We start from the raw sequence: 17,011 nt of genomic DNA, 5'->3' as shown, positions 1-17,011 counted from the left end.
TTCCATAAAAATTATACAAAGGGTCACAGACTATAGTATTATTCATATAAAGATCGTGGCAAATATTGCAGGCAAAAGAAAATAAACATTATACAAAGCTGTTTTCATATGGCAAATCACCAGAAAGAAGGGGGGAAAGAAGGAAAGTGTCAGAAAGAGAGAAGATCCTGATTAATAGCCGAATTTCAGTCTAAACATCATAAATTACAGAAGCTCTTCTCTCCCTTTTCTACCCTGTTCATATTTATTTGGTGAAATACTTTTTCAATATTTTAGTATCACCTTTCTTACACACACAACCTCTATAAGTCTATCAAACAAATTAAAATGAAAGTCATAAATTAAGGTAATTGGTGTGCTTATCCATAAATTCAAGTTCATCTTGACAAATTTGTAGTATACGAGATGACAGCACGTACTGAAAAATGTTATAAGCAAGTATTATGTTACATAGTAAGAAAAATATCAATAATAAACATCATTTCATTTTTGAAAGTAATATTTGCATAACTATTCTATGATGCTTTTTTTAAGTTATAAAAAAGAGGGGCATCAGTACAAAATGACTTCAGTTCTGTATATCAGCTGCAAATATCCAGGAATCTCCTTCTCTAAGTTTTTACATGTGAGGAACTTTTCACAAATATCTAATGCCATGACTTCAAATGGACTGGAAAATATTTTATTCCCTGGTTGTACTCCATCTGTTATAGACTTTCAGGATATAAGCAATTGTACTGTATTGTCTTCTTCTGATGTCTGGCTGGTGTAAGGGTAGCATAAGGCCAGGTCACTTGAGGCACCACCGTTGCAGAATTCAGTCCCAATTTCAGATCAATCTCATACCCAATTAGTTTTAAATTAGCTAAAGAAATCTTTTTGTTACAATGGGTTTTTAATGTTTCTTTGAGATTGAATGTTTTAAAACTGGTCTCTTTACTTTAAGATCAGTTTTAATTCTATGATTTTATGTTATTCTTCTGTTTTATAGTCTGTGGTTAAGGCTAAAACAATATGAAAATATGTTGGCATGTAACAAAGAAAAAGAGTGAATACATACATTTTATATTCCAAATGGCAACTTAGAAACATACCTGTATGTTTTGGATGACATCCTTAAAAGGAGATGATCTCTGCATCCATGTGTTTACCATATCCATTGCTCTGTCAAAATTCTTTACATATTCTCCATACATCTTCAGAAATGGAGCAAGCTTTTGAAGGATGTCTCCTAACCTTGGATTTTTATCCCTAAAGACACACATTTAAAGAGGTAGAGAGATATAAACTTGGATTCATCATTATTATAGGCATACCCTAGGTTTGATTCATATGCAAATGATGGGATCCAGAAATAAAAACAACTTTTGATTGTTTCCCTCCACAAGGTAGCACTATACTCTGAAATCCTGGACAATTTTTTGAAGAGGCAAAAGATTTTCAACAAATGGAAATCACCAAATGTCTATATTTTTTTCTATCAAATACAGATAGTATCTAGATCTATTCAACTGTAGTTGCATAAAGACAACTCTACTTGATTTTGTAATGTATTATATAAAATTAAGTTCAACATTGAAAACAATTTGTATTGTGAATGTCCATGTCTGGAACACCTGGAAATAATGAAAGTTTTTAGTGATATTCAAAATATTTTGAAATATCATAAAACACCAGCAAAATTTTAAGACGATGTTAAAAATCATTTATAACCATTAGTTACATCCTTATTAACCACTTTGGAGATAAGCTTTGTGATTACTGAATTATACACTTTTCAGGATGTATTTACATAATGTCTAACTGACCAAATCAATTTATCATTTAAAGAAAAAGCAAAATGTGGCCTTGTACTTCTTAAACCATCTTAATTTCTGCAACCTGATATTACACATCACTAAATTGATTATCTGTATGAATAAATTCTTTCTACAGATTATTACTTTAGAATCCACCCAACTGTCTCTTTATGGACCCAGTTCTACATTTGGCCAGTGCTCTGTTTGTGCTACAATTTGTAAAAATAGGCTTTACTGATGCAAACTTAATTAACCCAGTGAGAATATAAGCAGGTAGCAGTTACTAACTCCGAACACAGTGGGAAAGGTCAGTGCTTCTATACTAGGTCTGACTAATAACTCGTAAGGTTAGGGAAATGGTAGAAGACTATTGAATAGTTTTACGAGAATATTCCTGTCTTCCTTTATTTTATTAGTCCCAATAAAGCAATGTGAAATTTGTTAAGTTTCTATTGTAAAGTATATATTATGTGTTTGTAAATATATTACACTAATATCAATAGTGTATTACAGGAAAAAAAACACCTTGCTTTACTTATGAGGAAGCTCTTGATATGGAAATATTTCCTTGTAACTTTTCATTTACCCACCACTCATCTGTAATCCTTGTTTTGAGTTCAGGAAGGAGAAACTGTTCATGGAACCGATATATGGAAGAAATATTCGAAAATATTCCTGTTACCACATCAGGTGGAATTCCCGACTCATACAATTTAGTGCAAAAAACCTGCACAAAAAAAGAACACAAAAGCTCTACAAAATCAGTTCCAAATAGTATAGAACTTATATTGATGTAGCTGGATTTTGAAAGATGATTCTATTTTTTTAAGGAATCTTCCCATTATACAGTATATTCAAGGGATGTTGAATTTATTAAGACGGTTTCTTTTAAGCAGATATATCCCACCTTCAAGGTCACTCAGCATGTAAGGTGATACATAATTTGTTTCTCTTTAGCTTCACTTAACAAAAATGAAGTCTCAAATATAAAGCTAAGTCCAATACAATTTACGGATATCTTCAGATATCTTTTCTGAATAAATGTTTGCTATATTACTGTATATTATGTCCTTTCTTTCTTTCTTTCTTTCTTTCTTTCTCTATCTATCTATCTATCACTCTCTCTCTCTCTAAGTAGTTTACTCTGAGAGCTGTGAAGCACTATGAAGCGGTATATAAGTCTAAGTGTTATTGCTATTGCTATCTATCTATATCTATCTATCTATCTATCTATCTATCTATCTATCTATCTATCTATCTATCTATCTATGAAAAATTATCTTCCATGTGGAGATGGATGAACAGCAGATGATAGATAGATAGATAGATAGATAGATAGATAGATAGATAGATAATTGTACTGTATAATTATATTATCATAAAAGGGAAGTATGGTAAGATAATAAGGAAGATTAGATGGAGAGAGGTATGGTTGATAAAGCATCCTCTCAATGAAATTAGAGAGCATAAACATTTCATCAGAATTGGATAAGTTATTCTTGTCAGCAGTCTTGAAGCAATCTTTATGAAGCTGAAACATTAAATCATTTAGAGAAAAAACATCCAATAGGTTTAGTTTGTATAAACCTTATTCACTCCATTCTTATGGATTGCAGTAGTCTACACAGGGAAAAGAAGCCATTTGGAAATTAAGGTGCAGATATCTAAGGTGGGTATTGCATACAGCAATGGTCTGCCAGAAAGTAAGGTATTTTTAAGATGTGACTCATGCATATAACAAGGGGGTTACTAGTCAAAAGCATTTAATCTTAACTAGAAAAAAAGAAACCAGATTGCAGAAATCCAGGTGACAGCTAGATGGCAGCACACATATAACAACTCTTCACTCTTTTCTGCCACCTATGGGTCATCTCGGTATCTATCGCTCAGATCTGGTTTCCCTAGTGGAAAAGGGCCAGGCACATTGCTCTTGAAAATACTTGAATGTGTTCAATATTTGGAATAAGTGTAACTATAGCACAACAATGCATCTTAAAAAACAGTTAAAATAAATTTACCTGATCAAGAAGATAAAGCCTATTAACATAAGCTTCTTCTGTATGCAGAAGTTCATTTGCAATATTAAACAGCTTTTGTGGTTCTGAATACTGTAACAATACGAAAAATGCAAAATCCACTTTAAATACATATTCCAATTACAAGAGAAATCAAGAATCTTTTTGTACTGTTCCAATTGTTGAAGTATTCCAATTGTTGAAGTATTCTCCTGTGAGAATACTTCAGTATTTTCTGTTGCATTGATCAAGTATACAATTAGCTGATACACAATTACATACAATAATCATGCATGTGATTATTAAAGGAGCACATTTCACTGTTATTCCAAAATCAGATTAGTACAGCAAAAATTCCTATAACAAATGAAGAACCATGTAAGATATTTATTATCTTTAGCAAACTATATCAATCCCTCCAATGTGTTACTTATTTCAGTGTGGAATTTCCCTCTCTGAATCAAATGTAGTCCTACTGGCCTGACTGATTAACCAAAGGCAATTAATGTTTTGTCACAAGAGGTTTAAGCAGTGCTCCTGATCTTGCTTTAAAAGTAGGGAAGGAGGAGGAAGAAAGGAAAAAAGGAATTAATCCCCTGTTGTCACTGAAGAAAAACAAGATCTCTCCATTTTCACCCAAGTCTAAAATAAATGCACAGTGGCAATAATGTGATCCAGGATAGTGGCAAGATGGAAAATATTAATGAATACTAGTCCCCCAAATCTTTGCAAATGCCAATTTATCTCTAGTTTTATAAAATGTACTGAGAAAATATCTGAACTCAGAGTTATTTTAGTCTTACTCCACTACTGTTAAACCATTTGTAAGAACTATACAACTGTATGCTCATTAAACAAAATCAATGAGAGGTGATTTAAATCACCAAGGTGTAACTTACAATGTATTGATTGTTCAGTATGTGGATACACAGGTATGTGGTGAATTGGCTACATGGGCTCTCTCAGACAATGGCCCCTATACCCTTCTCTCACAATTCTTGGAAAGTCTTTTCAATTGCCGACAATTTCCACTCATTACCAAGAAAATTCCTCTTTGCACCTGGTCGCAGGGGAAAGGAACTGGGAAGTCTCTATACTCTTGACTTCTCCAAGTGGCAGAGTGATATGGTATTATAATAGGCTACATTCCCTGTCAGACTGAGCCTGCTAATACCAGATGATTAGGTTTATTAAGTAGATTAAGTAATTAAGATAAGGGCTAATTGAGGATTGAAAATAATGGGGGGAAAGGAAAAGGAAGATCTCATGAATGTTGCAGGTTTTTACTGACAACTCTAGGGATGAATATATATCAAGAAACACACACACATACATAGGTGGAATGAAATAGGACTAAGCATTCAAATAAACAGATTAGATCGGTCCATAATATAAATTCAAAAAATTCCTAATTTGTATCTAACTCTGCATTTCTTTCTATGGTTATTTACTTCTGAATCCTTCAACCTTTCTCCAGGTTAGGATGTACCTTTTATCTGGAGATAGGTAGACTGGAAAGAGGTGTCATCTCCTGTGATGAAAGACAAAGGAACAAAGGGAAAATGGAGCTGCCCTTTTCTTCTTTGTAGAAGTTCATCTGAGAAAGGACAACCTTCCCATTCCTAACTAGTTGTTTATAGCTTGAGTTTTACCTTGGTTCTACACAGTGGTGGGATTCAAATAATTTGATAACCAGTTCTCTGCTCTAATGACTGGCTGGGTAGGAGTGGCTTGGTAGTCACGTGACTGGATGGGCATGGCCAACTCAACATGCTTCTTCTCCCCGCCCCCCCAGACATGAGGGGGTCTCCTTCAAGCTCTCTCCTGGGATACCAAGAGGAAGTATGTGAACTTTGAAAAGAAGACTAGTCTGTCCTTGCACAGAACTGCAGGCACAGCAAGAGATTCACCCAGCTCTAGCTGAGGAGGCTCCCTCCTCAGGCTTCAACTTTTCTCTGCTGGGTGAGAAATGGTGGTGGCGGGCGTGTCGCCCTACACCTGATGTCGTTTTTGCAGATTTTTGCATGCACCAAACTGGCAGTAATGCAGGGAGCAACTCAGCCCTGGGCAGGGCCAGTCAGAGGTAGTATTTACCAGGTGTCTGAACAACTCAAAATTTCTGCTACCGGTTCTCCAGAACTGGTCAGACCCTGCTGAATACCACCTCTGAAACTGGGTTATTTGAGGGCCTATCACTTCTTGATTATGTCTACCTGTTCCATTAGACACAGCAAAAATAATATGCTCTGGGTCTCAACCAGTGCCAGCTGGGGGAATTCTGGGAATTGAAGTCCATATATCTTAATGTTGCTGAGGTTGACAACCTGCCCTAGAAATTAGATTGGTTCTGACTCTTTTGGAGTTCCACAAGCTTAAAGCCATGTCCCCCCCACCAACGGACTTTAAGATCAAGGGTTGTGCCTAACCGTGTACAATGGCTGTGCTGACCTGTGTTGGTTTTTACCTAAGCTACAGGTTACATGAGTTTTGTTAACTTTTATTGTTTGGCATTTTCAATTATTGTTAGCTACCCAGAGTCATGAATTTGAAATGGATAGCCGTATAAATTGAAATAAATAAAAACAGTCAACATCTTATGTGCATTGCTACATATATTTATAGTTAAATAACAATAAACAATGCTCTCTGATGCTAAGAGCAGTATTGCCTTAAGAATAATTCAGCTAATGCAATATAAGCTATTACTGAAAAGACTGATGTTGTAAGTGCAAATTAAGGATTTGCCATTTCTTTTTATTATAAATTATTCTATTCATGCATTACAGCTTCAAAACAAGAACACACATTCTGAGCTTGTAATGTTTAGAATAGTTTCCAAGTTTTGTCTTAATTACCACTATTATACTACCTTGGTTACCATAACATCAAAATCAATGTTTATAGGCCTTCTGAGTCATATTCATAAGCTGATTGGTGTAAAAGATGGTGTTTATGAATACAGAAACACTTACCTCCTAAACGAATGCTCATGAATTATTTATACTACCTTTGATGGAAAAATAGATCATGTCTTTAAGGTCAAATTAATAGCCATGCCAAAATGATTGTAAACGCAGCCATTTGTCTGGACTATTTTGTAAATACTCAAGTCCAGTACAATTTTCATCCATGTGACTTTGCCCTTTCTAATAGATATTTGGATGTTCTAATATTTACCAAGCTCTCTTTGTAGCCAGTTTCTGAACAACTTAGTTCTTAACCTTTAGGGACTTTAAGGCACCTAAAACACCAGTCAGAAAACATTTTAACATTGAAAAGAAAGATGGAACTATTTTTTTTGGCGGGGGGGGTGAATTGACCAGGGGTGGGTTTCAACTGGTTCGCGGCGGTCCCTGCGAACCGGTTGGTCGGAGAACTCGGAAGTAAGTAACTTCCAGGAATGGCAAATGGCCCACCCGCCTGCCGGCGCTCCTTACCCGTTTTTGACGAGTTCTGCGCTTCCACGCATGCGCAGGATGCATACAGCGCATGCGTGACCCTCCAGGAGCAGCTGGAGCATCGCACAGATGCTAGTACGCATGCGTGCGCCGTGCACGTGCAGCGCGCACTGCACGCGTACACGAGGATGCCGCCGGCCCCGTTCCAACCGAACCAGTTGGAACGGGGCGAGAAACCCACCCCTGGAATTGACCCACCATCATATAGGTAGGAAAGATTAGACAGCAGAGAAAACAAAAGACATCCAGCAAATAATTTGCTAAAAAATCTTTTTTTCTTAAATTTTAAAATGTATTATTATTATTACTATCAGGACATACACAAGAATGCATTTTATTAACAGTCTACTTATATGAATGTTTCTTAAATGTACTGGTCAATAATACTTACTGTATTTTTTGGAGTATAAGATGCACTGGAGTATAAGACGCACCAAAATTTTGAAGAGGCAAAATTTTTAAAAAGGTTTTTGAACTTTACAGACCTCCCAAATAAACGGGCCTGTTTTTTGCCCCCAAAAGGGCATGCATATCCTTTAGGAGGCTTGTAGAGTGCTCCTGGGGCTGGGGGGGGATGAGCAAAAAACAGCCTGTTTTTTGCAAAAATGGGCCCGTTTTTGTCAAAAAAGGGCACGTATAGCATTTAGGCGGCTTGTAGAGTGTTTCTTGGGACTGGGGTTAGGGTTAGGGTGGGCAAACGAGCAAAAAACGGGCCATTATTCACAAAAATGGGCCCATTTTTGTCAAAACCACGCCCCCTTTGCAAAAATGGCTGTGCACAGCCTTTAGGAGGCTTCCAGAGTTGTCCTGGGTGCTGGGGGGAAATAAGGCCTGTTTTTTGTTCTTTTCTGCCCTCCCAAGCCCCCAGGAGCACTCTGGAAGCCTCCTAAAGGCTGTGCATAGCCATTTTTGCAAAGGGGGCGGGGTTTCAGGAGGCAAAAAATGTTGTATTCAGTGTATAAGATGCACCCAGATTTTCAGCCTCTATTTTGAGGGGAAAAGGTGTGGCTTATACTCCGAAAAATATGGTATATATTTTATTTCTAAAAGCCACATACACAGAATGTGCAAAAAATACTGACTGGCATTGGTAAAGAATGTGAAGGGAAGCTAATAATGTGGTATCAGAACTAAGCTTTGAATAAATAAAAAAGACAAATCTACAAGTAGCCAAGTAGTAAGAAGTACTGATCTAAGTCCATGCACTATGTATGTCAGTATAATGCAACTTTATGCATGCTAGAATGTGCTGAAAATAAAAGTCCCACACAGAAAGTAGTAGTATTATAACAGCAATGCAGAAGTTAAAAAAAAATACCTTGTTAACATCTATACATTCCAGCTTGGAGATGTCTGCCATTTCCGGCTCTTCACTGCTTCCCTCATCTATATCACTGTCTTCATCCTGAGCAGAGTCTCTCTTCTGTTCCCCGGCAGAAAATAGGACAGGTTTTTTGTCATTGTCCATTTCAACTAGATCCCCAGTTCCCGTTGTTTTTTTCTGTTCTGTAACTTCCTCGTTTGGAAAATTCTCTCCTGCTACATTACAAGAAGGACTGTCTATTCCACTATCTCTGTTAGGGATTTTGTCATTGCTATTCATCTCAATGGATGTGTCCTTATGGCTGTGCACTGCCACAGAAGCTTTGCTGATGGGCACATTAGTAAAATCTTCAGTGTTTGTGGTGTCATCTATGTTTAGTTCTTTGATTTTCATTAGGTCTGTATTAGACCCTTCAGGACTACCCAAGATGTTAGGCCCACTCTCATCCAACTCTTTATTTTCATTTGTTGTAGTGCTGGAAGCCACCAAATCATAGACGATTGGGCAATGCTGTTTAGAAGAATCTGGTTCTTGTTCCATCTTAAAAACTAAATTAATCTGATTTCTTTGCCCAACATGTGTGGGTTGCCTGCAAATGAAAAAGTTTCAAGGTTATTGATATGAGAGATTTTAGGACATCCATATGAATTCATAGACTGTGAAAAAGCAATAATTGAAGTAATATTTAATCTATCACAAATTATGATATCAAATTTTTAAGTTTCCAGGACCACCTCTAATTTTGGATTGGGGAAAGTGGTTTATTACTAAAGTATTATTAAAGCAAATTTTCACTGGATTGGTTAAACCAATGTAATGACAGAATCTGAATTTTCTACATCAGCACCAAAATATATTTGGTTGTCTTTCTAAGCCTCATTCTTTGCCTTGAATATTCATACAAATATATTTAAACACAGAGTTTTCCGTTTTTATAAGGAGCAAGTAAAAGCCACAAATTTGGCTTTTATAATTTTAAGAGCTATATTAAGGAAGTCAGTGCATTCGGAGGAATTAGCTTTTAGACTATGTATTTTTAGCTTCCAAAAACAAAAACAAAACCCAGCACCTACAGATTATGCTATCATGACAAACCTCCACTTCCTAGGCATTTGCAATATATTCATAACTTCTCAATTGACAAGTCTGTCAATTTTTAAATAAGTATTCTTTATAGGATAAAAAGAATGCCTAACCATGTAGTTCAAGCAAACTATATCAATACAAGATCAAACAGGAACAAACTTTTAGGATACAGAAATATATTATCATGAACACTTGGACTGGCCACTCATCAATATTACAACCTATTATATATTAAGAATTTTAAAAAGCGTTAAGCCAATCACTTTTACTTATATAAAAACAAGTATTCCAATTTTTTTAAAATCCTCCATTGGTTGTGAGATAGGTTTCAATCCCCCCCTCCACTTAAAATGACCCAGTTTAGTAACTATTATAATAATGGTCACTATTATAATCAAATCACTACTATTTTCTGTATTTAAGGATTGTATGCCTCAGCTATTCCAATTTCATTGTAGCTTTTTTTTTTTTTTACAATATTCTTTAAATGAAGAGATTCTGACCGGAAAATTAACCAAACACGCTTACCTTATCTCTTCAAATTTTTCAATAAGCCTGCTTATATCTGCTGAGGCATGTGTGGCTTCTACTTCAGGCACTTGAGTTCTTGAAGACTTTGGATCTGCTGGTAAAGGCCTAGATGGTGCTGGAGGAATCTTCTCCTGTCCAGCAGGCTGAAGATGAACAGGTTTTGGAGGTACTACAAATCCAAAATAAAAAGTAAATTCTTTTTCATCTTTACAGCTAATACAGAACAAAAGTTGAGTGCTCCTGGAGACATTGTTTGTTCTCAACAGTTGAAGCCATGTAACATTAGGTTATTTTCAAGTATAAGCACACTGGTTTTAAGTGAAGTGGTACGAGTTCATGTAAAGCTAGTATCTTCCAACTCTTGATAGAACAAGTGTGACCACTTCCTGGTTGCTAAACAGGATATACAGTGTGCAAAGACATTGCAAATTAGTAAAACCTCTAGCTCTAGCATACTCGTTAACGCAGGGCTGAACATTTGAAGAAGTGGTGACCCAACACTTTGAATACTATTACATTAAAGCCATGGAATATTTCAAAGACTTTTTTTTTCATCCTCCCATGCTCATTCTTCTGGAACCTCAAAAGGCAAATTAAAAACAGCCCATCATTTCTCCTTTTCCCTTCCCCCCAACTTTTTATAGTACAATATGCTAAATATCCTTCCTCTTTTGTTGCAGTCTTGAACACATTACTGTGACAAAAGCATTTGCCATGTACTGCTGCTTGTTCGTGAGGGGGAGAAGAAAACAATGAAGCACATATGCACTTCAGTCCCACTGTGTGAGTCTTTTTTTTTCAAAACACAGCAAACCATGTGAAATTCTCACCCTGCTTGGAAGTAAGTAGTGCTTTTTAAAAGCCTCCAAGCAGTAACCCCTAGCAACAGGGTCATGTGTTTTCATTGTTCCTTACAGCTGAAAGCAACTTTAACTGATCCTTCAAGTAGAAACAGAAAAAGTGACTTAGGAGAATTAATGGCAATTATTTGTCTCTGCAATACCTGTGTTTCAATCAGGTTTGACCTGCTTAGTGGGGGAAAATGCTAAGCATTCAAAATTTTAGAATGCTGTATGCTGTGCAAATGAGACAATAAAAAAAATCATGTCCTGCTTTTATGTAACCTGGTCAAAGTATATTTCATTTCACAAGGGCAACATAAGTGAACTAAACGGGGATTCAGAATTTAAATTTGGAAAACATCAGAATTAAAGAATTCAATTTACACAAAATGAGGGGCAAGAACAAAAAAAAATCAAAACAATATCAAAAGCTAGTGAGAAAGCAAAGATAGAATATTAGAATGAGAAATACTTCTCATTAATCATCACCCATAGTACCACGGTCTTCACAATACATATGGTTGAAAATGGCAATCTCTGTCAATAGAAATTACTGTCAGAATCTCTCTGAGGTCACAGTTTGAAATCCAGCAGGTTATTAAGACTTCAGTAAGGCTAAAAGCAAGAACCGTGTACTGGATAATTAGACTTGAAGCCTAAACATGAGAACCAAACTGTCCTAGGATCAACAGTTTGAATTCCCAGCAGTGTGGAGAAACTGAACAAGTCCTCAGCCCATCAAAGTCTCTCACTAATGAGAGAACCCAAATGATATCATTAAAATGCACTGTTGGCACATTGTTATGAATTTTTGAGTCCCATCACTCTGCTTATACACACTGATATTCATAGGGAATCATCATTTCACAAAGCAAAAGTAACTAAGAATGAAAGTACAGTAAGTATTTAGCGAAACAATGACAAATATAATCTATGTGGGAGTCTTGATCTGTCTCCTTACCTAAATGCATATTGCTAAAGGATTAGCAGCCTGTTTTTCTTGTTAAAGTTTGATTTAACCATTTACTGAAACAGTTCTGAAAAGTTTTGATCTAAATATGATTTGCAGAACATATTTGCACCAAAATAGAAGTGCACAGATTTAAAGAAAATTCTCACCCAATGGCTGACTTCCCCGTCCCAGAAAATAATCCAAAATCTCATGAGATTTTGCTCATTTTAATTTATTTTGGACAAGCCATGTTGTTTGGGGAATAGATTCTACTTTTCTGGAAGACTTTTCTTACACTATCTAGGGACACTATTGTGGGATTATGGGAAGAAATAAAATGTTTACTTCCATTTAAAGGAGAAAGGGGGTATTTATTTGAAACAGAACATCCATTAAATATGAATGAGATTTCACACATGGGTATTTGATGCATGTGTGAAATGGAAATGGAATTTTACACATGCTCAGAAGGTCATCCTCAGGTTACAATAGCAATTGGGACTGAAAATGGCAGCTCTTAAACAGGCTGGTGCTCAGGTAAGTAACTGGTGCCAAGTGGAGGATGATACACAAGTACAGTGGAGAGGAATGGCTGCTATCTGGAGAGAAGAGTGTATAATGATGTGTGGGTGGCCGTTAAGGCACAATGGAAACGCGATGGACCAGGAGATGGTTGCTGCTAGGTGGTGGAGGGTATGCAAATGACCACAGTGAGTCCTGTAGCTGGTGGAGAAAAAAGTGCTGAGAGTTCAAACTGCTTATCAGAGTGGCTTGCAACCTTCAAATGACCACAGGAGTACTGGGACTGTTTGATACTTCAAGTTGAAAGTATCACTCATTCAGCACTGTTGTAACTTTGAACAATCTCTGAACAAGTAGTTGTTAATTGAGAACTATTTGTATAAGCATATTTTGTCTACCACAACTGAAGTCAAGGTCCATTAAATAGAGGTTTTACTGTAAGTTGAGTTACCTCCTTAGGTTAATTAGCCCTTCAATCACTTCCTGAAACAATATTTTCCAGCTTTGTTACAAAGTACAATAAACTTCTATTAGGTTCTCAGCAAGCACCAAAAGTTCCCCAGTTCACATTCCCTAGAGTTCAAAGGTGTTATTTACTTACAACATATTGTTTGTATTTCTCTATTTAAAATTTTGTCTTTTATCCGGATTCCAGACATAATAAAAACATTCATCTCTTGTTTGGATTATTGTAATAAGATTTATGTGGGTCTGCCCTTGAAGACCCCTCAGAAATTGCCACTGGTCCAGAATACAGCAGAATGGATAGTTATTGGCTTATCTTTGAAAGCTGTATTTGCTGCTAATAGGTTTCCAAGTGAAATTCAAGGTGCTGGATAGCATCTGTGAAGTCCTTCAAGATGATAGAGCTGTGTTATTTGCATATGTTCTATCTCCTATAAATTCTGCATGCCACACATGAGATCTGTCAAAGTAATGGCCAATCTAAACAGCCCAGATTCTTTTGGCCTTCTGTAATGTACTGGAGACTGTTTTTGCTTGGGTTGGGCAGTGATTCTCACCTGTGAGATATTCTTTTTAGAGGTTTTATGGAAAGAAATGCTTGGTTATTATTTGTTTTGTGTGGTGGTAGTTGATTTTTCTCTTCTTCAGGCCACACAGAGTCATTTTTATCTGGACACTAACATAAATTAATTAAATAAATAAATTTATACAAGGACAGGATTTCCATGCCTAAAATCATATATTCTATTTTATTTATTGATTATAAATGCCTAATGAATCAGAATTAAGTTATAGTACAGCCTTTGTTGTCATTGTACAAAATAAATTCAACAAAATTGGTTATTTAATTTCTCCTACATAGTCAAATTAACAGTAGTAAAAGAGCACTGGAGAAAGTAATCATAATTAGCTTCCTAATAGGAGCCAAAAAATCCAGCAAAACCTAATCTCCTTACATACCATAATTATAACATCATGAACTTTAGTTGCAATCATTTGATGCATATTATCTTGTTCATGCAACTACATAAAACACCTGATGGATGACTGTAACTTCATCTTTCAGTGTATGTATTTTTTAAACATGACATTAAAATCACATTACTAAAGGAGGACACAGATACAAACCTTGGGGTCTTAACAGATATTTCTTATCCAACTGGGATTTTCTTTCACCGTGCTGCAACTTAGCACATGTTTCCAGCACTATTCTTGACTTAACCTGACCATTGATTTGAAAAGTAGAAGGACAACCTGGAATAAAATAAAGAACCATGGTTTAATTTTTAATTTTTATTTATTTTATTTTGATATTTTTATTAAACAGTTGAGCCAATATTAAGAGTGATGCTAAAATAATAATTGATAGGGCTATAGATTAAAGTTGTCCAGCATTTAAGTTTTGAATGGAAAAACTGAATGTATTTTTCCATACATGCATGGTCATGTACCTGCTGGTAATTTCTTAAGCCAAATATTTCCTTTCCCAGGGCTTCACGACAGCAGTTGCATGATATTCGGAAAATGTGCTGGTTTTTTTAAGGATTAATTGACACGCTGCATGCGTGTTGGACAGCTCTACAGTTTGCTTTATTGCATGAGTTAGGTTACAGAATCTTGGAACTGGGTGCATGACCTCTCATTTACTTTTTGTGGCGCAGTGGTTAGGGTGCAGTACTGCAGGCCACTTTAGCTGACTGTTATCTGCAGTTCAGCGGTTCTAATCTCACCGACTCAAGGTTGACTCAGCCTTTCATCCTTCCGAGGTGGGTGAAATGAGAACCCAGACTGTGGGAGCAATATGCTGACTCTGTAAACCGCTTAGAGAGGGCTGAAAGCCCTATGAAGCGGTATATAAGTCTAACTGCTATTGCTATTACCATTTCTTCAAAGAGGAACTCATTTATCAATGACTACGAAGAATGGAGTTTTGTTATTGCCATTACTTCTCTTTTTGAATCTTAGTTTCATGGAGAAGATAGCAATAGCATTTAGACACCATCCCACATTGTTTTACAGCAGACTCTGAGCAATTTACAGAGTAAACATATTGCCTCTAACAATTTGGGTCCTCAAAGGATGGAAGGCCGAGTCAATTTTGAGCTGATCAGGATCAAACTCCCAGCTGTGGGCAGAGTTTGCTTCCAATACTGCATTCTAACCATTGCACCACTATGGCTCTTTAGTAATGTAAGAAAGTAATCGTTTATTTGATAACACACAAATATTTATCTGTTCGTATTCTGTAATATTTTAGAAACTTCATTTTCATTCCCAGAATGATAAAATTCCTTTACATTTGCTATTCTATGTATTCTATTCACAATGTATTTCTATCATTCTCCTACTTTTTCCCCTCAGTCACAATCTTTGCCTCATTCCATCCCCATAGCATATTTCTTCATGCTTCCGATCAGTGTAAGGACAAACACTTCTGAGTCACCCTTTAACGTAATTTTTTCCACTCTATTAGGAAGCTCAATATTTCACCATTCACTGAAAGGTAATATGTAACTTTCACTAACTTATGAATTGCTACTACCAGACAACAGATAATGTCAATTCATGTGATACCCATTCATATTTTCTCATGTATAATTCAGCCCTTCCATTCATACTTACACCTATACCTTCATTTCCATCTTCCTCTATCTCTATATAATATTCCTTCAAAGATTGCATGGAAGCTATATTTTTTTTGTACAATGCACAGCCATTCTATGGCAGGTAAGAAAGCCATTTACCACTGGTTTGTAGGCAATGAATAGGTTTCTGAATACAATTCAAAGAGCTGATTGTTCAAAAATTGCCTACTTCAGGCAAAACTAACACGTGATCATCAATGATGATGTTGAGAGTAGGTATCCAACATGGGATCTGAGAAGGAAAGAAGGGCACATTGCTCTTCAGCTTAAATTCCATCCTGAGAAAGAATTTACTTTCAGAAATAGCCTCTTTAATGGCATTTTAAAAGGTAATCCCCAATGCTTTTTCACACAGCTGTTAGTTAATGATACTTTAAGTACTGAGTTAGGCACTTAATATGGATGTCAGGTCAGGGCAGAGTTATATTTTATTGATTTTCAAGATCACCTTTTGTGTAAACCTAGGTATATAAGATCAATCCACCTTAATTCAGATCTATTATGCTTTCTCTCTCTCTCTTAGCTTTACAGATAAGAGTTATTTTTCTTCATTTCATTTTTAATGTACATTATTATTTATGTCTCTTACATTCCAAATCATAATCATACACTTTTCATAGTTGCCATTAGATAGATGCAAAGATCCTGATTTCCATCTTGAGGCTTTCTTATGACACTATTTAATAACACAGAGAAGAGGTAGTATCAGCCTTAGCTATACCTATGCCTTACATAACAATACATTTTGAATAGTACTGGCCTGTTTTGACATACTTTTATCAGAATCTACAAGCACAATCAAATGCCAATTTATTTTAATTTTATTTCAACACTATTATACCTCGTTAATATTGTTATTTTATAGAACACCTAGCAAATCGGCATACTATTGCCATATGCTACCATCTAAGATTGACATAGAGTGTACTTACTCAGAAAAGTGGAATACTTAAATTACTATATAATTCATTAATAGCCATGCCATGTTTACTCTTGCTATTTTGTTGCAGTACTTACTCATTAGAAGCTGCAGAAGTGAAAGCCCATGCTTTCACTACTTATTTTCCCAGTATGATGTCTAAAATATGGGAAACCTATGGTGTCCAAAACAATTGTAAATGTATGTGCTATCCATGTGGGATTATCAGAACAAACTGTATACTATGTATCTATTGTACACTATGAAATTAACCTTCCTTCCTAACTCAGCATGTTGGGAAGACACTATGTTGAATATGCCTCGCATATAAGAGGTTTTGTTACATTAAATTGAATTTGTTTATTCATGAGCAGCTTAAATGCTGCTTTAAAAAGTATAAGGCAGAATTCATTGAAGTTCCAGTTATTTATATTAAACCACTTCCTTTTCAAG

General features: G+C 35.8%; 1 protein-coding gene across 1 annotated transcript in view; it reads right to left on the bottom strand.

Annotated features, from left to right (window-relative positions):
* Positions 1-14,248, bottom strand: part of FGD3 (FYVE, RhoGEF and PH domain containing 3) — a 42,790-nt gene extending 28,542 nt beyond the window's left edge. Inside the window, exons 1-6 of the mRNA XM_087709058.1 lie at positions 14,123-14,248; positions 10,211-10,382; positions 8,591-9,185; positions 3,818-3,907; positions 2,390-2,526; positions 1,095-1,251 (exon numbers count right to left, since the gene is read on the bottom strand). Of these exons, the coding sequence (XP_087565184.1) occupies positions 1,095-1,251; positions 2,390-2,526; positions 3,818-3,907; positions 8,591-9,136 (930 nt within the window). The 5' untranslated portion in view covers positions 9,137-9,185; positions 10,211-10,382; positions 14,123-14,248. The remainder of the gene's footprint in view (positions 1-1,094; positions 1,252-2,389; positions 2,527-3,817; positions 3,908-8,590; positions 9,186-10,210; positions 10,383-14,122) is intronic.
* Positions 14,249-17,011: the final 2,763 nt, after the last annotated feature.

The sequence above is a fragment of the Thamnophis sirtalis genome, unplaced genomic scaffold (genome assembly GCF_051295495.1).
Source record: "Thamnophis sirtalis isolate CommonGarterSnake01/CBP01778 unplaced genomic scaffold, rThaSir2_p1.2 scaffold_3, whole genome shotgun sequence".
NCBI classification, from domain to species: Eukaryota; Metazoa; Chordata; class Lepidosauria; order Squamata; family Natricidae; genus Thamnophis; species Thamnophis sirtalis.
This window is presented reverse-complemented; position numbering and strand designations above follow the sequence as displayed.